Source organism: Ranitomeya variabilis, chromosome 8 (genome assembly GCF_051348905.1).
Source record: "Ranitomeya variabilis isolate aRanVar5 chromosome 8, aRanVar5.hap1, whole genome shotgun sequence".
NCBI classification, from domain to species: domain Eukaryota; kingdom Metazoa; phylum Chordata; class Amphibia; order Anura; family Dendrobatidae; genus Ranitomeya; species Ranitomeya variabilis.
In genome coordinates, this window is record NC_135239.1 from 128,542,135 (window position 1) to 128,566,294 (window position 24,160).

Here is a 24,160-nt window from a genome sequence, read left to right on the forward strand (position 1 = left end):
CACAGCACAGCCCACAGAGTACTATACACAGCACAGCCCACAGAGTACTATATACAGCACAGCCCACAGAGTACTATATACAGCACAGCCCACAGAGTACTATATACAGCACAGCCCACAGAGAACTATATACAGCACAGAGCACAGCCCACAGATAACTATATACAGCCCACAGTAGTATACAGCACAGAGCACAGCCCACAGAGTACTATATACAGCCCACAGTAGTATACAGCACAGAGCACAGCCCACAGAGTACTATATACAGCCCACAGTAGTATACAGCACAGAGCACAGCCCAGAGAACTATATATAGCACACAGTAGTATACAGCACAGAGCACAGCCCACAGAGTACTATATATAGCACAGAGCACACAGTAGTATACAGCACAGAGCACAGCCCACAGAGAGCTATATACAGCCCACAGTAGTATACAGCACAGAGCACAGCCCACAGAGAACTATATACAGCCCAGAGCAGTATACAGCACATAGCACAGCCCACAGAGAACTATATACAGCCCACAGCAGTATACAGCACAGAGCACAGCCCACAGAGAACTATATACAGCCCACAGCAGTATACAGCACAGAGCACAGCCCACAGAGAACTATATACAGCCCACAGCAGTATACAGCACAGAGCACAGCCCACAGAGTACTATATATAGCACAGAGCACACAGGAGTATACAGCACAGAGCACAGCCCACAGAGAGCTATATACAGCCCACAGTAGTATACAGCACAGAGCACAGCCCACAGAGAGCTATATACAGCCCACAGCAGTATACAGCACAGAGCACAGCCCACAGAGTACTATATACAGCCCACAGTAGTATACAGCACAGAGCACAGCCCACAGAGAACTATATACAGCCCACAGCAGTATACAGCACAGAGCACAGCCCACAGAGAACTATATACAGCCCACAGCAGTATACAGCACAGAGCACAGCCCACAGAGAACTATATACAGCCCACAGCAGTATACAGCACAGAGCACAGCCCACAGAGAACTATATACAGCCCACAGCAGTATACAGCACAGAGCACAGCCCACAGAGAACTATATACAGCCCACAGCAGTATACAGCACAGAGCACAGCCCACAGAGTACTATATATAGCACAGAGCACACAGTAGTATACAGCACAGAGCACAGCCCACAGAGAGCTATATACAGCCCACAGCAGTATACAGCACAGAGCACAGCCCACAGAGTACTATATACAGCCCACAGCAGTATACAGCACAGAGCACAGCCCACAGAGAACTATATACAGCCCACATCTCTTCTCTTCCTCCCCTCCCCTCCTCCGAGAATGGCCCCACAGTCCAGAAAAAAAAAAAACTCTCCTCACCTCTCCTCATGCCCAGCGTTGCTTCCTGGTTCCTGCTCCTGTCTCAGCAGCTGCAGTCTGCCCGGGACACAGCAGGTGCGCGATGATATGACGTCATCGCGCACCCGCAGTGTCAGAGGCAGAGCGGGGAATGATGGGAGAGGAGCGTCTGTAGACGCTCTCTCCTCCATCATTGCATTCAACTGTACCGGCGTCTATACGCCGGTATAGTTGAATGCGACGGCGGGGGCGGCGGATTGAGCGGCCCACCACTGGCACCGGCCCTTCTGGCATTTGCCAGAAGTGCCCTATGGCCAGTCCGGCCCTGCATACACACAATCTTCTCTCTGGAGGTGCCGGTATTCTAGTGGCTTATTTCAGCCGGGGCCATGAATACACACATGTATGACCACATTGGCGCAAATCTCATGACATGAATTGATACTAGCGCATGGCCGTGCGGCTATGCAAACCTTTTATAGCTGCAGCAAGTACAGGACCTTCCTAGAAGGACCAATGAAAGGCTGCCACAGAGCCTGAGCAACTTCAGGACCTTCCTGGAGAACCAATGGGTTTTGCTGCAGTATCTAAGCATGTGACCCTCGATCTCCAACGAGAGATCTTACCCTGGGCATGCTCAGAAGGAGAAAAGCAGGGCTTAGTCCCAAAAGCGTCTGCTCGCCGCTGCCCAGCACTGGCTTCAATGACAGAAGCTGGAAAAGCAGCAGTAACCCTTTGCACAGAGTAAGACTGAGCGAGACGCTGGGACCGACATCTCCGCTGAGCAGGCTCCACTGCGGCAGGAGAAGAATGTGAGACCGCAGCAGAGATGGCCCGAGATTCCCCCTGTGCAGAGGCGGGAACTCGATCCCTAACATTACCCCCCTCCTAGGGCCCCCCTCCTTGGACCTCGCTACGCTCGAATGCAGCAATGAGCTGCAAAGCCTGAATATACTCAGCAGGCTCCCAGGACCTGACCTCAGGACCATAACCCTTCCAGTCCACCAAATAAAATTCTTTGCCACGTACCACCTTGCACCCCAAAATAGCGTTCACCTCGTAATCGTCCGTAGATGAACCCGATGTCCCGGCAGATGACTTGGAAAACCGGGACAAGTATACGAGCTTCAAGAGGGACCCATGAAAGGTGTCGGTGATACCCAGGCGTGGTGGAAGGGCCAGACGGTAGACCACTGGGTTAACCTGTTCGAGGACCTAGAAAGGGCCCAAGTAGCGAGGTTCAAACTTAGTGGACTCAACTCGCAGCCTGATGTTACGGGCGGAGAGCCACACTAAGTCACCGGGAGCAAAGGTCAGAGCGGGGAGCCGATGTGCATCGGCGGAGGACCTCATTCTCTCCTTGGAGGCCTGAATGGCATCCTGAGTGTGGTCCCAAATATTCCATGCCTCCACAGCCCAGTCTGCCACCCTGGAGTCGGCGGAAGACACGGGCATATGCACAGGTACCCGCGGATGCTGACCATAGTTAAGGAGGAATGGGGTTTGTCCAGTGGAGTCGGCTACGGCGTTGTTCAGCGCAAACTCCGCCCACGATAGAAAGGATGCCCAGTCATCCTGCCTGGCTGAGACAAAATGTTGCAGATATGTGACCAAGGTCTGGTTGGCCCTCTCTACCAACCCATTCTTCTCGGGATGATACGCGGAAGAGAGATTCAACTCAATGCTGAGAAGATGACAAAGCTCTCTCCAGAACTGAGACGCAAACTGGGGACCCCGGTCACTGACAATTTTGTCCGGCATACCGTGTAGGTGGAAGATGTGTTTTATGAACAACGCTACCAAGGCCGAAGGTAGCCGTGGAAGAGGCACCAAATGCACCATTTTAGAAAAATGATTGGTGATAACCCAAATGATGGTACAGCCACGAGACTTAGGCAAACCCACCACAAAGTCTATCCCGACCATCTCCCAGGGCCTGTCTGCCACTGCCAAGGGATAGAGTAACCCAGCTGGCTGTTGTCGAGGAGACTTATTTTTGGCGCAGAAGACACATGCCCGAATATAATCTCCGACGACACGGACCATATGTGGCCACCAGTACGTCCTCGCCAGCAGCTCAGATGTCCTCTTTGTCCCAAAGTGTCCACCCACCGTGGACGAATGAGCCCAAGAGAGAACCTCCGGTCGCAAATTAATGGGTACAAAGGTCTTGCCCAGAGGCACAGACTCTAGCGAAACCGGAGCTATGGTTCTCAGGCTCCCAGAAGGGACAATAAGCCGAGGCTCCCCCTCCTACTCCTCAGATGACACAATGGAGCAAGAGAGGGCATCAGCACAAATGTTCTTCTCCCCAGTGAGATAATGGAGGGTGAAGTGGAACCGGGAGAAGAACAAGGACCATCTGGCCTGACGAGAATTTAGCCGCTGGCCTGTTTGAAAATATACCAAATTTTTGTGGTCCATCAAGACTTGGAAGGGAAAGCGAGCCCCCTCCAAAAGATGTCTCCACTCCAAGGAGGCCAACTTCATTGCTAGAAACTTCCTGTCCCTGATGGAATAATTCCTCTCCGCTGGTGTGAAGGTCTTGGAGAAGAAGCAAGGATGCTTCCGACCTTGAGCATCCTTTTGGAAGAGGACTGCTCCTGCTACAACGGATGAGGCATCCACCTCCATTATAAACAGCTTATCAACATCGGGACGATGTAGGATGGGAGCGCTAGCAAAATGAGACTTAATAGAAGAGAAGGCCCTGGAGACCTCTTCAGACCACAATTTGGGATTTGCTCCCTTCTTGGTGATGGCTGCCAAGGGAGCTACCGAAGTTGAGAAGTGGGGAATGAACTGGCGATAGTAATTAATGAACCCCAGAAAGCACTGCACCGCTTTAAGAGAATGGGGTTCTTGCCAGTCCATCACAGCCTGTAGTTTGGCAGGATGCATAGCCAATCCCTGGGCGCAGATGATATAGCCCAGGAAAGGTAAAGACTCCTGCTCAAACATACACCTCTCCAACTTTGCATAGAGGGAATTTGCCCGTAAGAGGTCGAAGACTCAGCCAACATCTCTCCGGTGGGAGTCAATATCTGGAGAGAAGATGAGAATATCATCCAGAAAGACTACGACCAAGGTGGAGAGCATATCCCGGAAGATATCATTGACAAAGTCTTGGAAAACGGCAGGGGGGCGTTACAGAACCCGAAGGTGCTTCACCAGATATTCATAGTGCCCATCCCTGGTATTAAACGCCATCTTTCATTCGTCCCCCTCACGGATGCGAATCAGGTTATAAGCACCCCGCAGATATAATTTGGTAAATACCCTTGCTCCCCGTAGCCTATCAAAGAGCTCAGAAATCAGGGACAGCGGGTACTTATTCTTAACGGTGATGGCATTAAGACCCCTGTAATCTATGCTAGGACGTAATTCTCTGTTCTTCTTCTGCACGAAGAAGAACCCCGCCCCTGCAGGTGACACTGACTTCCTAATGAACCCTCTTGTCAAATTATCCTGGATGTATTGGGGCATACCCTCCGTTTCCGGGAGAGAGAGGGGATAGACCTGTCCCCGAGGAGGTTCTGCTCCAGGCAAGAGATCAATAGGACAGTCATAAAGGCGGTGAGGCGGAAGGGTCTCCGCTGCCTTTTTGGAGAAGATGTCTGCATAGGACCAATAGCACTTGGGAAGGGAAGAAAGATCTGTGGGTATTTCGGCTGTGGAAACCTGAACGTGCTCTCACACATCTGCCCTTACATGATCCACTCCAACCCAATATCCTCCCAGAGGTCCACTCAGTATGTGGGGAGTGGAAACAGAGCCAGGGTATTCCCAGCAGAATCTCGTCCATTCCCTTGGGAATGACAAGAAGGGAAATAATCTCCTGGTGGGAAGGGGACATGGATAACGTGGAAGGGACAGTCTGGTGTGTGATTTGTGAAGGAAGTGTCGACCCATTCACTACTCTAACAGTTACCGGTTTGGCGAGCATCACCAGAGGTATTGCATGGCGCAGAGCAAAAGCAGAGGACATGAAATTTCCCTCTGCTCCAGAATCCACACAAAGCTCGACTGTTAGAGAAGATGAGCCTAACATGATTGTCCCCTTGAAGGACAGTTTGGAGGAAAACGCCGCTGTCTAGTGAACCTCCTCCAATGGTTACTAGACGCGATCGTTTCCCGACCACCATGGACATTTATTGGTATAATGTCCTAGTTGTTGGCAATTTTTACAAACCACGGGTATTTGAGCGGTCCGAGACTTAGGTCCTGCTCGAGAAACCTCCATGGCCTCATGGGAATCAGATGCCAGAACAGGAGATTCTAGAGGGCTGGAGAAGGTAGGAGCCAGCCGAACCCTCTGCCTACACTGGATCCGCTCTAACCTCCACTCGTTAAAATGGAGGTTGATGCGGGAAGATATTGAAATGAGCTCCTCCAGTGTGGCGGGAATCTCCCTGGTGGCCAAGGCGTCCTTCACATGGTCTGCCAGTCCTTTCCAGAACACCAGAATAAGGACTTTATCCGGCCACTTCAGCTCTGAGACCAGAGTCCAGAATTGGACGGCGAACTGGGCTGACCATGGACGAACCCTGTGTTATTGCCAACAATTGGAGCGCGGTATCGTGTGTGACACGAGGTCCCAAAAAGACCTGTTTCAGAGTGTCCAGGAAGACAGGAGCACTCTGCACCACACGATCATTCCGTTCCCATAGCGGCGTTGCCCACTCCAACGCCCTGCCTGACAAAAGGAATAAAATAAATCCCACTTTCGCCCATTCCGTAGGAAAACGTGCAGCCAGGAGCTCTAGATTTATGGAGCACTGACTCACGAATCCCCAACATAGTTTACTGTCACCAGCAAACTTGTTTGGAAGCGGGAGATGGGAAAAAGTCGGAGCAGGGGTGACAGAGGACAAACTGGCTGCAGCTACACTTGCAGCCTGAACAGCGACTGCGGTAACATCCACAGCTGAGGTTGTGCGCTCAAGAGCCGCTAACCTACCCTCCAGCTGCTGCATGTACCGCTGTAAACGCTGATTGTCCTCCATTTACTAGCCAGACCCTGGCGCTAGTATTCTGTTAGGGCTGGCAGAACGCACCGAGTAAATAATGAGATGATATTTGGTGCGTTCGCAGCCCGGGGTCCACTGTGCAGGAGAGAACCTGCTGCTCGCAAATGGTGACCCTATATGGTGGTAGAAGCAAACTCTGTTACTTCACAGAGTCGCCTATAAAGAAAGCACTGTGTCCTGTTTAGCTCACAGGGGAACACAGCAACTGCCGAGCAGATAGCAGTTTGTGGTCATGCAGTCAAAGAGGCACTCATACAGTCTCCTCCCTGGAGGTGCCAGTGTTCTAGTGGCTTATTTCAGCCGGGGCCCTGATTACACACATGTATGACCACATTGGCGCAAAACTCATGACATCAATTGATACTAGCGCATGGCCGTGCGGCCATGCGAACCTATTATAGCTGCAGCAAGTACAGGACCTTCCTAGAAGGACCAATGCGAGGCTGCCACAGAGCCTGAGCAACTTCAGGACCTTCCTGGAGAACCAATGGGTTTTGCTTCAGTATCTAAGCATGTGACCCTTGATCTCCAACGAAAGATCTTACCCTGGGCATGCTCAGAAGGTGAAAAGCAGGGCTTAGTCCCAAAAGCATATGCTCGCCGCTGCCCAGCACTGGCTTCAATGGCAGAAGCTGGAAAAGCAGCAGTAACCCTTTGCACAGTCAGACTGAGCGCGATGCTGGGACCGACGTCTCCGCTGAGCAGGCTCCACTGTGGCAGGAGAAGAATGTGAGACTGCAGCGGAGATGGCCCGAGAATCTTCCCTGTGCAGAGGCGGGAACTCGACCCCTAACAGGAAGTTATATAAGGGTTAAAATTTTACCAGTGATTTCTCATTTTTCCAACAAAATTTACAAAACCATTTTTTTAGGGACCACATCACATTTGAAGAGACTTTGGGGGGGTCAATATAACAGAAAATACCCCAAAGTGACACCATTGTAAAAGCTGCACCCCTCAAGTTGCGCAAAAACACATTCAAAAAGTTTATTAACTCTTTAGGTGCTTCACAAGAACTAAAGCAATGTGGAAGGAAAAAATGAACATTTTATTTTTGTTGCAAAAGGAACCATGTTTTTCATTTTCACAAGGGTATCAGGAGAAAATTGACCAGAAAATTTGTTGTGCTATTTCTCCTGAGTACGCCAATACCCCATATGTGGGAAAAAGCCACTGTTTGGGTGCTGTAATGACCTGGTGGCCTAGGAGCAGCATAAGACGTACCCTGGAGAAGGTGGTATCTGTACTGACCACAGACCCTGAACTTAACACCGCAACTAGAAGTAGCCGTGGGATGTACCTACCGATCCTAGACACCTCGACACAGCCGGAGGACTAATTTACCCTATAGATAGAAAAGGGAAAACTATCTTGCCTCAGAGAAAATCCCCAAAGGATAGACAGCCCCCCTCAAATATTGACTGAGAGAGGAGAGGAATAAACATACACAGACTGAAAACAGGATTTAGCAAAGGAGGCCAATCTAGCTAGATAGGAAAGATAGGACAGAGTACTATGTGGTCAGTATTAAAATACTAGGAAATATCCACCACAGAAAATACAAAAACTCCACATCTAACTAAAGACATGGAGGGTATATCTGCCTCTCCAGAGATTCCAACTTGGCTGCATAAATCCTTACACAGATTAAGCTGGACAAGAAAAAACATGAAATGCACTGAACAATAAGGCCACAAAATGTGGCTGCAAAAACAAGCAGAACTTATCTTTGTTGAAATGAACAGCAAGCAGGAGAGACCAGGAAGGGATGTGAATCCTCCAGAAACAATGGACAACTGGCACTGACTAAAGGGTGAAACCAGACTAAATAGCCCAGTCCGAAGTGGAAACACCTGATGACTGCTGTGAAGGACAGGCAGCAGCGCTACCACTTATAACCACCGGAGGGAGCCCAAGAGCAGAATTCACAACAGGGTGCATGACAGGGCTCAGAAGGGAGGGAGCACAGTTTGACTTTTTGAATGCAATATTGGCTGGGATCAATGATGTCAATCATGTTGCGTTTGGAGACCTCCTGATGCACCTAAACAGTGGAAACCCCCCAATTGTAACTCCAACCCTAACACCAACACACCCTAATCCCAACCCTAACCACAAACCTAAACCGAAAAACACACTAACCCTAATCCCAAGCATAACCCTAACCACAATCTTAACCCCAACACACACCTAACCCTAATCCCAACCATAACCACAACTTTACCCCTTACCCTAATTTTAGCCCAACTCACTTTAGCCCAACCCTAACCCTAAATTTAGCCCAACTCACCTTAGCCCAACCATAACCCTAACTTTACCCCAATATCAGAAAGAAGGAATGTCAGAAGTTGGAGAATATCAGGGCCTCAAAGGAGAACTGGAGAAAATGTAGAAGTTGAAGGCAGCAGTGATTCCAGTGGTAAATTGGAAGAATGGCTACAACAGATCCCAAGAGCAACATCTGAGCTCTCTGTCCAGAACAGTACAATGCTGGCAACAACTAAGATCCTGCGCAGAACCCTCAAACTCCCTGGCCTCTGGTAGAGGACCCAAGAATGAGAAAAGATATCAAAGACAGATCTGGCCAAGGTTACAAAAGAATTTCTGCAGTACTCAAGCTTCCTAAGAACATAGTGGCCTCCATAATCCTTAACTGGAAGAAGTTTGGGAACACCAGAAGTCTTCCTAGACCTGGCCGTCCAGCCAAACTGAGCAATCGTGGGAGAAGAGCCTTGGCGAGAGATGTGAAGAGGAACCCCAAGATCACTGTGGCTGAGCTCCAGAGATGCAGTAGAGAGATGGGAGAAAGTTCTAGAAAGTCAAAGATCACTGCAACCCCCCACCCGTCGAGCCTTTATGGCACAGTGGCCCAACGGAAGCCTCTCCTCAGTGCAAGACATATGAAAGCCAGCATAGAGTTTGCTAAAAAAAAACATTAAGGACTCCCAGACTGGGTCATTCCATTTTAAGTGAACCAATGATTTTTAACTCTATATTTTTAGTTCTTTTGAGATTTTGTTATTTGGTAATAATGTGTCAGAGAATGCAAAATGTGAAGAAAAAAAAATCAAGATTTTTTTTTTTTAATTGATTTTCAAAGTTCGGAAAAAGTGTGAATTTCGGTGTCGCCTGCATTTACATTTCTCCTCATAAATCAGTCTAGAAAAAAGAGAAACAAAATAAACACCATTCTACTCAGAACTGTACAGGCATTCCCCAGGTAGGTCACAAGAGTATCTTTGTTAATATTTTACCTATGTGAATGCAAAATTTTAAAATGCATTTCCGAAAAAAAGTTAAATTTAAAAATTTAAAAAACTGCACATGTGCCTGCTATGCTCCTAGCCACATCTGTACCAAAATTCAAGTTGGGATCTTGATGGGATCATATTTTAAAAAATAAAAATATTACAGTGTAAATTCGAAAATCTTGAATTCAGATTTGTTCAGCCTGTGATCTAAAAGTGTGGGGTCTATATTTACCAAATAATCCATGATTTTTAGATATGACTGTATTATTTTATTATGTTACAGCTTAGAAGCAGGAGGGGACAGAGGAGAAAGCTTTGTTAGGGCTCAACCTGAGAATGAACAGGGGAAGACAGTGAATGCAGAGCAGACGACAATCCAGCAGCTCGAGCCTCCAGAGGCCATATTCACACCAAATCTTAACACCAATGCAACTTTTCAAATGGAGTGAGAAAAATATTCTTAACATCCAGTTCATGTATTGTACAAAGCAGGACTACGAAGAGGAGGAGAATTTGTTAAAACATTGGTTACAGGAAGCAGAACCCATCAAAGCAATACCACACTTTCATTCCATGTAGTGAAACAGAAATAAAAACAAGGATTGTTTTATTCAGCAAAGACAGTGAGGTCCATGAAGTGGTAGAAGGCGGCACAAGATTGGCAATGGGTGACATCACTGGTTATGTGACCTGTGAATATGAGTGGTGCTGTTGGCTGGCTACTGTACTCTCCAAAGATTGTGAAAATGAAGAAGTAGAATTGACTTTTTTGCTCCTTCTGGTCCAGCACCATCCTTTGTGCATCCAAGAAAACCAGACGTTTTATTAGTTAACAAAAATCAGATATTAACTCAGGTTTAGCCGAACACCATGACAGTCCGTCCATTGCTAGTAAGCGCTTATGGACAAGATTACATTTCACCCACTAGAAGGGACAAATTGATGATAAAAGGCCAGTTTAAAAACGTAACTATTAATTGTTTGATTAGTTCATATTTTATAAAACGAGGATTTAACTACTGTACTATTCTTCTTAAACACTTCATAAATGACTTGTTCAGTGATATAATAGAAAAAAAATTGTTACATGTATAAATAGGTGGTAAAAATATTGGTTCTTTTAATCTGGTTTTTAAAATCTAATTAGGATGAGACTGTATTTAGAAAATCACACTTGAGGATATGATCACCTTTTTTCTTTTGGTTTGTTCAATGCATTCAGGTTGAAAATGCTGAGCAAGTTGTGTTATGATGATGTATTTATTCTGGCACTTTGGTATTTGTTTTTTGTGTTTCTTGTTGCATATAAATGTTGAATTCAATAAGTTGTAACTTGAAAAGAAAAAAGGAAGAAACTCACACAAACATAAAATCAAATGATTCAAGGCTTAAAAAAAAATAAAAAAAATTGATAGGTCCCAAGTTGAATCCCAAGAACACAAGTAACACACATGCATTTTTTCACAATTTTAAAACATACTTTTTTTCACAATTGCACATCAAAATTTTTAATTTGATTTCTCCAAAACAAAACATAAAGAAACAGTCTTGTGACATATCAAATGAAAGCCGGTACCGTTCTGAGAAAAATTATGCCTCTCCCACCTCTTTATCTTAATTCTAGCCCGAGATATGATAAAAAATGTAAAGCCATACCAGGCCAAAATTCAGGCTTTTTCAAAGCTTTTTAGAAGTCTGTAAAAAATTAACTGATGAAGAAAAAAATTCAAAACTTTTAATTTGTAATTAACAAAAGTTGTTAAAATAAAGAATAACAAAAATCTAAAGACGTCAAGTAAAAAAAAAATATTCATATTTGGATCACTTGATATGGAATGACCCAACTATGATAATTAAGATTCTCTGGTCTGATGAGAGGAAGATAGATCTTTGTGATGATAATTCTAAGCGGTATGTGTGGAGAAAAACAGGCACTGCTCATCACCTGCCCGATACAATTTCAACAGTGAAACATTGTGGTGGCAGCATCATGCTATGGGGGTGTTTTTCAGCTGCAGGGACAGGACGACTGGTTGTCATTGAAGAAAACATGAATGCGGCCAAGTACAGAGGTAACCTGGATGAAAATCTTTTCCAGAGTGCTCTGGACCTCAGACTTGGCTAAAGGTTCACCTTCTAACAAGACAATGACCCTAAGCACACAGCTAAAATAACAAAAGAGTGGCTTAGGAACAACTCTGTGACCATTCTTGACTGGCCTAGCCAGATCCCTGACCTAAACCCAATTGAGCATCTCTGGAGAGATCTGAAAATGGCTGTCCACTAATGTTCACCATCCAACCTGACGGAACTGAAGAGGATCTGCAAGGAAGAATTGCAGAGGATCCCCAAATTCTGGTGTGAAAAACTTGTTGCATCATTCCCAAGAAGACTCATGGCTGTGCTAGTTCAAAAAGGTCCTTCTACTCAATACTGAGGAAAGGGTCTGAACACTTATGACCATGCGATATACTTCAGTTTTTCCTTTTTAATGCCTTTGCAAAAATTTCTACATTCCTGTTTTTTTTTTTCCTGTCAAAATGGGGTGCAGAGTGTACATTAATGAGAAAAAAAATGAACTTTTTTGAATTTACCAAATGGCTGCAATGAAACAAAGAGAAAAAGTTTAAATGGGTCTGAATACTTTCCATATCCACTATATAGTATATATTATAAAAATGTAAGAAGCACATGTATCTTATTTATTTTCCCATCATTATTGCATGAGATAAGCTAAAAGTAACATAAAAATTAAGCTCCAAATATAACCAAAAACAATTCAAAATTATTTAAATAGCCAAACAAGAAAAAAATGACAGCTCTTTAAATCACCTTTATGATAAAACCTTAAAAATGTGTTTGGTCAGGAAAAGGGCTAAATGACCCACTTCTGGTTAATGACATTGTAAGTTTTGGGGTCATTGTCCTGATGCAGTAGAAATGTGGAGCCTATAAGACACCTCCCTGGTGGTATTGCATGGTGTATAAGGATCTGCCTGTATTTCTCCGCATTTAGCAATGTAGACACAGTGAGTGATCGTCCAAGGAGACTTTGTGTAGCAGATGATAGACATGTCATACTTTCCTTTAAAGTCTCAAAAGCTGCAAGCGTTCCTAGAATAATTGATGCTAGCTAAGGGCAAAGGGCTGTCATACCAAATATTTATTTGATTTATCTTTCTCTTTTTGTTTATTCACTTTCCATTTTGGTAATTGAAAAAAAAAATTTACAATTAACAATTCTATTTTTTAAATAATTTTTCTTTGCAGCATCTTTTCCACACCTGCCTAACTTTTGCACAGTATTGTGTGTACATGTATAAACTGCACATACGGCCAATGTTATTGCTCTTTGAGAAGCAATTGACAGGTTGTTGTTTTCTCTTTCATGTTTTTAGTTAATGAAGATGTTGTTTGAGTGCTCTGAGGAACGCATTGATCTTGAATTGATTTCTTTCTGCATAAATCTTGCAGCAAATAAAAGAAACTCTCAGTTAATATGTGAAGGTAAGTATGACTTATCCAGATGTAAGAAGTTTGTGTTCTGTCACTAAGACCCATCCTGTAATGTGCATAATCTGCACAAAATCCTGCATTGTGAACATTTACAGTGTTCCTGTATGCACTGGATCTAATGCTGAGCTCACAGTAAAGACGGCTAAGCATAACATTTAGTTTAGCAGTGATTGTATTTCTGTCAGGAGTAGAGATAGGCAAACCCCTGGATGGTTAAAAAAAGTTTGGTTCGGGTACCAGAACAGTACTCGGACCCCATTCAGATGATAGCATGGGAAACACGGCTGCTCTGATCGGCGGTAAGGTTATTACTTCCAGTCGGAGCACCCCAGTTCCCACCCTGTCGGATGACAGCAAGTCAGTCAGCAGCTCTGACCGGCTGTTAAAAAGTTACCTCCGGTTACAGGCATCTACTGATGAGAGTACTACTTTCATCATCCCACACCTGCTCTCCCTGATCTCAACAAGAGCAGGCGAGGCTGATAAGAGTATTCATCACCAGCACCTAAAAAAATATATAAAAAAATGGCATTGGTTCCCCTCTATTTTTGATAACCACTGCAAGTAAAACTGACAGTTGTGGGCTGCAACACCAAGCTGTCTGTTTATATTAGCTGGTAATCAAAAAATAGAGGGGTAACCACGCTGTACTTTTTAATTATTTAAATAAATTTAAAAAAAACATGGGGTCCCTCCCATTTTTGACAACCAGCCAAGCTAAAGCAGACAGCTGGGGGCTGGTATTCTCAGATATTGGCCCTCCCCCAGCCTAAAAGTAGCAGCCACCCTAGAAATTGTGCATCTTTTTTTTGGAAGTGCATTGAACAGCAAGGTGGATTGCTGCTGAGGGGAAAAAGAAAAAAAAATCTCCTAAATCTTCAGCTTAACGAGTGTGAGCGAGCTGAGCGTGACTTGAGCGTAAGTGTGAACGACGGTAAGTGTGACTTGTGATTCAGTGAAGAGGTATTTGGAAAACCTTTAACGTATACCTGTGTGAATTGGTGTGAGTTACTGAATTGGGAATAGCTATATTCACAAGGGGTCAATTTAGGGTGGGGGCTTATAATTAAGGGATTATTAGGGGCAGCTGGTTGGGGCTCAAGTCCTTTTTGGAAGTGCATTGAACAGCAAGGTGGATTGCTGCTGAGGGGAAAGAGGAAAAAAAATCTCTTTGAGGGTATGTGTCCACATTCAGGAAACGCTGCGCTTTTGACGCAGCGTTGAGCCGCAGCGTCAAAAACGCAGCGTCCAGATGTTTCAGCATACTGGAGGGGATTTAATGAAATCCCGTCTCCACTGTGCGTTAAAAAACGCATGCGTTTTTCCCACAAAAACGCACATGCGGTGTGTTTGTTCAGAACACAGCATGTTGCTACAATGAGCAAAACACGCAGGAACACCGCAGGTTACCTGCCAGTGACCTCAGGTGCATTTTTGGTCAGGATTTTACCTGCATAAAATCCAGACCAAAGCCTGAAGCAAACCTGAACGTGGACACATACCCTAAATCTTCAGCTTAGCGAGTGTGAACTGAGCGTAAGTGTGAACGGCGGTAAGTGTGACTTGTGATTAAGTGACTTTGGATTCAGGGAGTTTCCAAGGGTGGAATTACTGAATTGCTAGCTGCATTTTATTAATACTTAGCATTTATTTTTTATTTAACTTTTCTGTCTGGTGCAAGCCCCATTAGGAAATGTGCTCCACTATTGTTAATGCCATCCAGTGCACATCTTGCCAAATATATGCAATCCTTGAGCAGCTGGTCGAGGGTGCATACTGCTGTGCGAGATGTGAGCAGGTTGAGGATTTGGAAGCCCAGATTCTGAATCTAAATGTGCAGCTGGCAACACTGAGATCCATTGACAATATGGAAAGGAGTCTTCTGCTCACTGAGCAGACGCTCAATGGAATAGATGAGGGGGGATGATAGGATGGAGTTGCAGGACAGTGGAGCAGCAAGCTGGGTGACAGAAGGCCTGGTAGAGGGAAGAGTGCCAGGGAGGCTAGTCCTGATCTGGCACACCCCAATAAGTTTGCTAAGTTGGCAGATGAGGGGGGTGCCAATACAGGGGTAGCACTGCTGCAGCCAGGCATTTCCTCTGAAAGCCGGAGGAGTGACTGCTACAGTAAGGAGGAAAATAAGAGAGCCGTGCAAGCCAGACAGGTGGTGGTAGTGGGGGACTCAATTATTAGGGGAACAGATAGGGCAATCTGTCACAAAGACTGGGATCGTCGAATGGTGTGCTGCCTACCTGGCGCTCGAGTCCGACACATCGCTGATCGGGTTGACAGATTACTGGGAGGGGCTGGTGAGGACCCAGCGGTTATGGTGCACATTGGCACAAATGACAAAGTTAGAGGTAGGTGGAAGGTCCTTAAAAGCGATTTCAGGGAATTAAGCTGCAAGCTGAAAGCAAGGACCTCCAACGTGGTATTTTCCAAAATACTGCCTGTACCACGTGCCACGCCAGACAGGCAACAGGAGATTAATAAGTGGCTCAAGAATTGGTGTAGGAAGGAGGGGTTTGGGTTCCTGCAGAACTGGTCCGACTTCTCAGTTGGCTTCAGGTTCTACGCTAGGGACGGGCTGCACCTTAATGGGGAAGGTGCAGCTGTGATGGGGGAGAAAATGGCTAGAAGGTTGGAGTAGTGTTTAAACTAGGGATTAGGGGTAGGGTATTCATTTTATAGGAGGGGAAGATAGTGCAGATAGAGACCTGGGCACAAATAAGGAAGTTGGGGGTGGCGGTGGCATGGGGGGGTGGGGTTAGAACAATTAATAATTTAAGAAATAATAGATGTACAAAGAGATACATAAAGTTCATGTATACTAATGCCAGAAGCCTCGCCAACAAAATGGACGAATTAGAATTAATGTTGTTGGAGCATAATTGTGACATGATGGAGACATCTGAAACATGGCTGGATGAGAGTCATGACTGGGCTGTTAACTTGCAGGGCTATAGTCTGTTCAGAAATGACCGAACGGATAAGGGAGGGGGAGGTGTGGTTCTATATGTAAAATCATCCTTAACCCCTTCATGACCCAGCCTATTTTGACCTTAATGACCCGGCCGTTTTTTGTAATTCTGATTAGTGTCCCTTTATGAGGTAATAACTCCTGAACGCTTCAACGGATCCTAGCGGTTCTGAGACTGTTTTTTCGTGACATATTGGGCTTCATGTTAGTGGTAAATTTAGGTCGATAATTTCTGCGTTTATTTGAGAAAAAAACAAAAATTTGGCGAAAATTTTGAAAATTTTGCAATTTTCACATTTTGAATTTTTATTCTGTTAAACCAGAGAGTTATGTGACACAAAATAGTTAATAAATAACATTTCCCACATGTCTACTTTACATCAGCACAATTTTGGAAACAAAACTTTTTTTTGCTAGGAAGTTATAAGGGTTAAAATTTCACCAGTGATTTCTCATTTTTACAACAAAATTTACAAAACCATTTTTTTAAGGGACCACTTCACATTGTAAGTCAGTTTGAGGGTTCTATATGGCTGAAAATACCCCAAAGTGACACCAATCTAAAAACTGCACCCCTCAAGGTGCTCAAAACCACATTCAAGAAGTTTATTAACCCTTCAGGTGTTTCACAGCAGCAGAAGCAACATGGAAGGAAAAAGTGAACATTTAACTTTTTAGTTACAAAAATTATCTTTTAGCAACAATTTTTTTATTTTCCCAAGGGTAAAAGGAGAAACTGGACCACAAAATGTGTTGTCCAATTTGTCCTGAGTACGTTGATACCTCATATGTGGGGGTAAACCACTGTTTGGGGGCACGGCAGGGCTCGGAAGGGAAGGAGCGCCATTTGACTTTTTCAATGAAAAATTGGCTCCAATATTTAGCAGACGCCATTTCGCATTTGGAGAGCCCCCGTATGCCTAAACATTGGAGCTCCCCCACAAGTGACCCCATTTTGGAAACTAGACGCCCCAAGGAACTTATCTAGATGCATAGTGAGCACTTTAAATCCTCAGGTGCTTCACAAATTGATCCGTAAAAATGAAAAAGTACTTTTTTTTCACTAAAAAATCCTTTTAGCCTCAATTTTTTCATTTTCACATGGGCAACAGGATAAAATGGATCCTAAAATTTGTTGGGCAATTTCTCCTGAGTACGCCGATACCTCACATGTGGGGGTAAACCACTGTTTAGGTGCACAGCAAGGCTCAGAAGGGAAGGCGCGCCATTTGACTTTTTGAATGGAAAATTAGCTCCAATCGTTAGCGGACACCATGTCGCGTTTGGAGAGCCCCTGTGTGCCTAAACATTGGAGCTCCCCCACAAGTGACCCCACTTTGGAAACTACACCCCCCAAGGAACTTATCTAGATGCATAGTAAGCACTTTAAACCCCCAGGTGCTTCACAGAAGTTTATAACGCAAAGCCATGAAAATAAAAAATAATTTTTCTTTCCTCAAAAATGATTGTTTAGCCCGGAATTTTTTTTTCCCAAGGGTAACAGGAGAAATTGGACCCCAAATGTTGTTGTCCAGTTTCTCCTGAGTACGCTGATAACCCATATGTGGGGGTAGACCACTGTTTGGGCGCACGGCAGGGCTCGGAAGGGAAGGCACGCCATTTGGCTTTTTGAATGGAAAATTAGCTCCAATCATTAGTGGACACCATGTCGCGTTTGGAGAGCACCTGTGTGCCTAAACATTGGAGCTCCCCTACAAGTGACCCCATTTTGGAAACTAGACCTCCCAAGGAACTAATCTAGATGTGTGGTGAGCACTTTGAACCCCAAAGTGCTTCATAGAAGTTTATAACGCAGAGCCATGGAAATAAAAAATAATTTTTCTTTTCTCAAAAAATGATTTTTAGCCTGCAATTTTTTATTTTCCCAGGGGTAACAGGAGAAATTTGACCCCAAAAGTTGTTGTCCAGTTTCTCCTGAGTACGCTGGTACCCCATATGTGGGGGTAAACCACTGTTCGGGCACACGTCGGGGTTCGGAAAGGAAGTAGTGACGTTTTGAAATGCAGACTTTGATGGAATGCTCTGCGGGCGTCATGTTGTTTGCAGAGCCCCTGATGTGCCTAAACAGTAGAAACCCCCCACAAGTGACCCCATTTTGGAAACTAGACCCCCAAAGGAACTTATCTAGATGTGTATTGAGCACTTAGAACCCCCAAATGCTTCACAGAAGTTTATAACGCAGAGCCGTGAAAATAAAAAATCATTTTTCTTTCCTCAAAAATAATTTTTTAGCCTGCAATTTTTTATTTTCCCAAGGGTTACAGGAGAAATTGGACCCCAAAAGTTGTTGTCCAGTTTCTCCTGAGTACGCTGGTACCTCATATGTGGGGGTAAGCCACTGTTTGGGCACACATCGGGGCTCGGAAGGGAGAGAGCACCATTTGACTTTTTCAACGCAAGATTGGCTGAAATCAATGGTGGCGCCATGTCGTGTTTGGCGACCCCCTGATGTGCCTAAACCGTGGAAACCCCTCAATTCTAACTCCAACAGTAACCCCAACACACCCCTAACCCTAATCCCATCCCTAACCCCAACACACCCCTAACCCTAGTCTTAACCCTAATTCCAACCCTAACTCTAATTCCAACCCTAACCCTAAGGCTATGTGCCCACGTTGCGGATTTGTGTGCGGATTTTTCCCCACCGTTTTTGAAAAATCTGCAGGTAAAACGCACTGCGCTTTACCTGCGGATTTACCGCGGATTTCCAGTGTTTTTTGTGTGGATTTCACCTGCGGATTCCTATTATGGAGCAGGTGTAAAACGCCGCGGAATCCGCACAAAGAATTGACATGCTGCGGAAAATACAACGCAGCATTTCCGCGCTGTATTTTCCGCACCATGGGCACAGCGGATTTGGTTTTCCATAGGTTTACGTGGTACTGTAAACGTGATGGAAAACTGCTACGAATCCGCAGCGACCAATCCGCAGCCAAATCCACACCATGTGCACATAGCCTAATTCTAACCCTAATTCCAACCCTAGCCCTAATTCTAACCCTAACTCTAACCCTAATTGTAACCCTAAATCTAACCCTAATTCTAACCCTATCCCTAAGTGCAACCCTATCCCTAAGTGCAACTCTAAGTGCAACCCTAAGTGCAGCCCTAAGTGTAGCCCTAAGTGCAACCCTATCCCTAAGTGCAACCCTATCCCTAAGTGCAACCCTAAGTGCAACCCTATCCCTAAGTGCAACCCTATCCCTAAGTGCAACCCTATCCCTAAGTGCAACCCTAAGTGCAACACTATCCCTAAGTGCAACCCTATCCCTAAGTGCAACCCTAAGTGCAACCCTATCCCTAAGTGCAACCCTATCCCTAAGTGCAACCCTATCCCTAAGTGCAACCCTAAGTGCAACCCTATCCCTAAGTGCAACCCTATCCCTAAGTGCAACCCTATCCCTAAGTGCAACCCTATCCCTAAGTGCAACCCTAAATGCAACCCTATCCCTAAGTGCAACTCTCAGTGCAACCCTATTCCTAAGTGCAACCCTATCCCTAAGTGCAACCCTATCCCTAAGTGCAACCCTATCCCTAAGTGCAACCCTATCCCTAAGTGCAACCCTAAGTGCAACCCTACCCCTAACCCTACCCCTAACCCTAGTTCTAACCCTAGTTCTAACCCTAATCCTAACAGAAAAACAAAAATAAATATATTTTCAGTATTTTATTATTGTTCCTACCTATGGGGGTGATAAAGGGGGGGTTATTTACAATTTTTTTTATTTTGATCGCTGTGATAGAACCTATTACAGCGATCAAAATGTGCAAGGAACGAATCTGCCGGCCGACAGATTCGGCCGGCGCACTGCGCGTGCGCCCGCCATTTTCCAAGATGGCGGCGCCCATGTGAGAAGACCGAGGACACCGGGAGGGACACCGGGACTAGGTAAGTATGGGGGGGTGCGATCGGACAGTGGGGGGGGGCAGAGGGGAGGACGGGGGAGGTGCGGAGGGGAGAGGAAGGCGCTTAGGACAGGATGGAGGGGTAGGGAACACTGACGGCGGCTGCAGATCGCCGCCTTCAGTCGGTGGGGGGGCCAGATCGGGGTCTCCAGCCATGGCAGATGCTATTGCAGCATCGGCCATGGCTGGATTGTAATATTTCACCAATTTTCATAGGTGAAATATTACAGATTGCTCTGATTGGCTGTTTCACTTTCAACAGCCAATCAGAGCGATCGTAGCCACGGGGGGCGAAGCCACCCCCCCCTGGGCTGAAGTACCACTCCCCCTGTCCCTGCATGTCGGGTGAAATTGGAGTTAACCCTTTCACCCGGCCTGCAGGGACGCGATCATTCTGTGACACAGCATATGCGTCACAGGTCGGATTGGCACCGACTTTCATGATGCATACGCTGTGTCACAGGTCGGGAAGGGGTTAAAACCCATCCTGCGTGATAATGTAAGTGAATCTAATGAAAATGTAGAGTCTATGTGGGTGGAGATAAGGGGAGGGGGGAAAAATAATAAATTACTGATAGGGGTTTGTTATAAGTCTCCAAAAATATTGGAAGCAACAGAGAATATCCTCATAAAGTAAATAGATGAAGCTGCGACTCAAGTAGAAGTCATTATTATGGGGGACTTCAACTACCCTGAAATAGATTGGGGAACAGAAACCTGCAGTTCCAGCAAAGGTAATCGGTTTTTGATAACTATGAGAGACAATTACCTTTCACAACTGGTTCAGGACCCAACAAGAAGGGGGCGCTGCTAGACCAAATATTAACCAACAGGCCAGACCGCATAGCAAATATAAGGGTTGGGGGTCACTTGGGGAATAGTGATCACAAAATAATAAGTTTTCATGTATCCTTCAATAAGATGTGTAGTAGAGGGGTTACAAGGACACTAAACTTCAGGAGGGCAAATTTCCAACGGATGAGAGATGATCTTGGTGCAATTAACTGGGATTATATCCTGAGACATAAAAATACACACAGAAAATGGGAGACGTTTATTAGCATCCTGGATAGAACCTGTGCACAGTATGTACCGTATGGGAATAAGCATATTAGAAATAGGAGGAAACCAGTATAGCTAAATAGAGTTGTAAGGGGCGCAATAAGTGACAAAAAGAAAGCATTTAGAGCAGATGTGTCAAACTGCATTCCTCGAGGGCCGCCAACAGGTCATGTTTTCAGGATTTTCTTGTATTGCACAGGTGATAATCTAATCACCTGCACAGAATGATTCCAGCACCTTGTGGAATGCTAAGGAAATCCTGAAAACATGACCTGTTGGCGGCCCTCGAGGAATGCAGTTTGACACCTCTGATTTAGAGAATTAAAGGAAGTAGGTAGTGATGAGGCATTAAATAAATACAGAAAATTAAATAAATTCTGTTAAAAACAAATCAAGGCAGCAAAAATTGAGACAGAGAGACTCATTGCCAGAGAGAGTAAAAATATTCCCAAAATATTCTTTAACTAAGTAAATAGTAAGAAACTAAAAAATGATAGTGTGAAATGGTGGATAAGGTTGAGGAAAAAGCCAATATGCTAAATGACTTTTTTTCATCAGTATTTACACATGAAAATTCCATGGCAGGCAATATGATCAGTGATAATAAAAATCCCCCATTAAATGTCACCTGCTTAACCCATCAGGAAGTACGGCGGTGTCTAAAAATCACTAAAATTGACAAATCTCGGGGCCCGGATGGGATACACCCCCGAGTACTGCAGGAATTAAGTACAGTCACTGATAGACCATTATTTTAAATCTTTAAAGACTCCATAATAACAGGGTCTGTACCACAGGCCCGGCGTATAGCAAATGTGGTGCCAATATTCAAAAAGGGGACAAAAACTGAACTCGGAAATTATAGGCCAGTAAGCTTAACCTCTACTGTGGGTAAAATCCTGGAGGGCATTCTAAGGGATGCTATACTGGAGTATCTGAAGAGGAATAACCTCATGACCCAATATCAACATGGGTTTACTAGGGACCTGTCAGACAAATCTGATCAATTTCTATGAAGAGGTAAGTTTCGAACTGGACCAATGGAACGCAGTGGACGTAGTGTGTATGTACTTTTCAAAAGCTTTTGATACGGTGCCACACAAAAGGTTGATACATAAAATGAGAATAATGGGGATAGGGGAAAATATGTGTAAGTGGGTTAAGAGCTGGCTTAGGGATAGGAAACAAAGGGTGGTTATTAATGGAGCGCTTGGACTGGGTCGGTGTTAGCAGTGGGGTACCAAAGGGGTCAGTTTTGAGCCCTATTCTTTTTAACATATTTATTAAAGGGAAGGTGCCACCAGTTTTTTTGTAGTTTGTTTTTTGTGAAATTAAGCTTAAAATGTATTAATGCAATGTTTGCACTGTTTGCAAACATTTCTATATGAAACATATTATATATTTTCTTACAAATATATATATTGACCACTAGGGGGAGCATTTTCCGTTTTAGACCTCAAGCAGCTATAGTAAGACTTACCAGCTTTACTGTTAGCTGGAAAATTGGGGCAGTAACTGCTGACATCACCATTTCCCTCCCCTTTTGGGTGGTCTAATATCCCTAGGGCAGAATGAAGAGCAGCATCACAGGGCAGACCCATTTTGTGTATGACTGCCCTGTAACCTACTATCACCAGCAGTTACTGCATCAGAAGCACAGCTTGTTTACAGAGGAACAAAACACAGTGGGCTCAGCAGCATGGTGGACTGGAGGAAAAGTGAAGAAATGTGGTGTTTATGTATGGAGCAGCATTATCTGAGCAGAGCTGTCTGTGACTCATCCCTCAGTAAGATAAAAAGGAGATCCAGGTCTGCAGTGAATGGCCAGGCAATGTGGAAGGAGGGGAGAGATATATTGTATGGCTGAGAAAGACTGATGGGAGAGAGAGATCTCTCTCTGCAGGCTGTTAATGCAGCTTACCGGAGATCTCCGGGACTATGTGTGAGGAGGCGGAGACAGAGCAGGAGAAGCACACAGGGCAGCGTGTGAGGAGCAGAGGATGTCTGCCCAGGACGTGCAATGCCTGGAGTACAGAGGAGCACAGAGGTAAATCACCCGCACTCCCCATCCTCCGGTTCCAGTGAGTGCTTCTCTCCTGCGATAGAGAGTAAGTGGAGCTCGGCAGATAGCACTGGGCTATAATAAAATGGCAGCCAGTCACACCTACAGCAGTGAATTGTGCAGCCCACAGAGGCGTACCCAGCTCACTGCTAATGCTGCTGCAATGTTAAGAGATAGGGTCAGCGCCGGTCTATTATCTCCTATGTCCATGGGGTGCCGTAAATTGACACTGATAGTGTCGTGAACTGCTGTGAAACCAAGATGTCAGCCCCCAGTGCCTTCTTTAAACTCATATAACACAAGAAATCTGTTTCACATGCATTTAAAACTTGGTTATAGCAGCATGTTATGCTACATTAAAGTGATTTATTAATGATCTACAAACGCGGTACCTTCCCTTTAATGACTTTGTAGGGGGCATACAGAGCAGAATTTCAATATTTGCAGATGACCCTAAACTCTGCAGGGTAATCAATACAGAGAAGGACAATTTTATATTACAGGTAGTGTTGAGCATTCCGATACCGCAAGTATCGGGTATCGGCCGATACTTGCGGTATCGGAATTCCGATACCGAGTTCCGATACTTTTGTGATATCGGAAATCGGTATCGGAACCATATTCATGTGTAAAATAAAGAATTAAAATAAAAAATATGGATATACTCACCTCTCCGGCGGCCCCTGGGTCTTACCGCTGTAACCGGCAGCCTCCGTTCGTAAGAATGAGCGCGTGAAGGGCCTTCGATGTCGCAGCTTCTGATTGGTCACGTGAGCGCTCATGTGACCGCTCACGCGAGCAATCACAAGTCGCGACGTCATCGCAGGTCCTTCAGGCGCTCATTCTTAGGAACGGAGGCTGCCGTTTACGGCGGTAAGGTCCAGGGGCCGCCGGAGAGGTGAGTATATCCATATTTTTTATTTTAATTTTTTATTTTACACATGAATATGGATCCCAGGGCCTGAAGGAGAGTTTCCTCTCCTTCAGA

General features: G+C 45.1%; 1 protein-coding gene across 3 annotated transcripts in view; it reads left to right on the forward strand.

Annotated features, from left to right (window-relative positions):
• The window catches only part of KIFAP3 (kinesin associated protein 3), an 811,853-nt gene that overhangs the window by 600,214 nt on the left and 187,479 nt on the right, over positions 1-24,160 (forward strand). For all 3 annotated transcript variants that reach the window (XM_077276224.1, XM_077276225.1, XM_077276226.1), the window contains one exon: positions 13,024-13,132. In XM_077276224.1, coding sequence (XP_077132339.1) covers positions 13,024-13,132 — 109 coding nt within the window. The remainder of the gene's footprint in view (positions 1-13,023; positions 13,133-24,160) is intronic.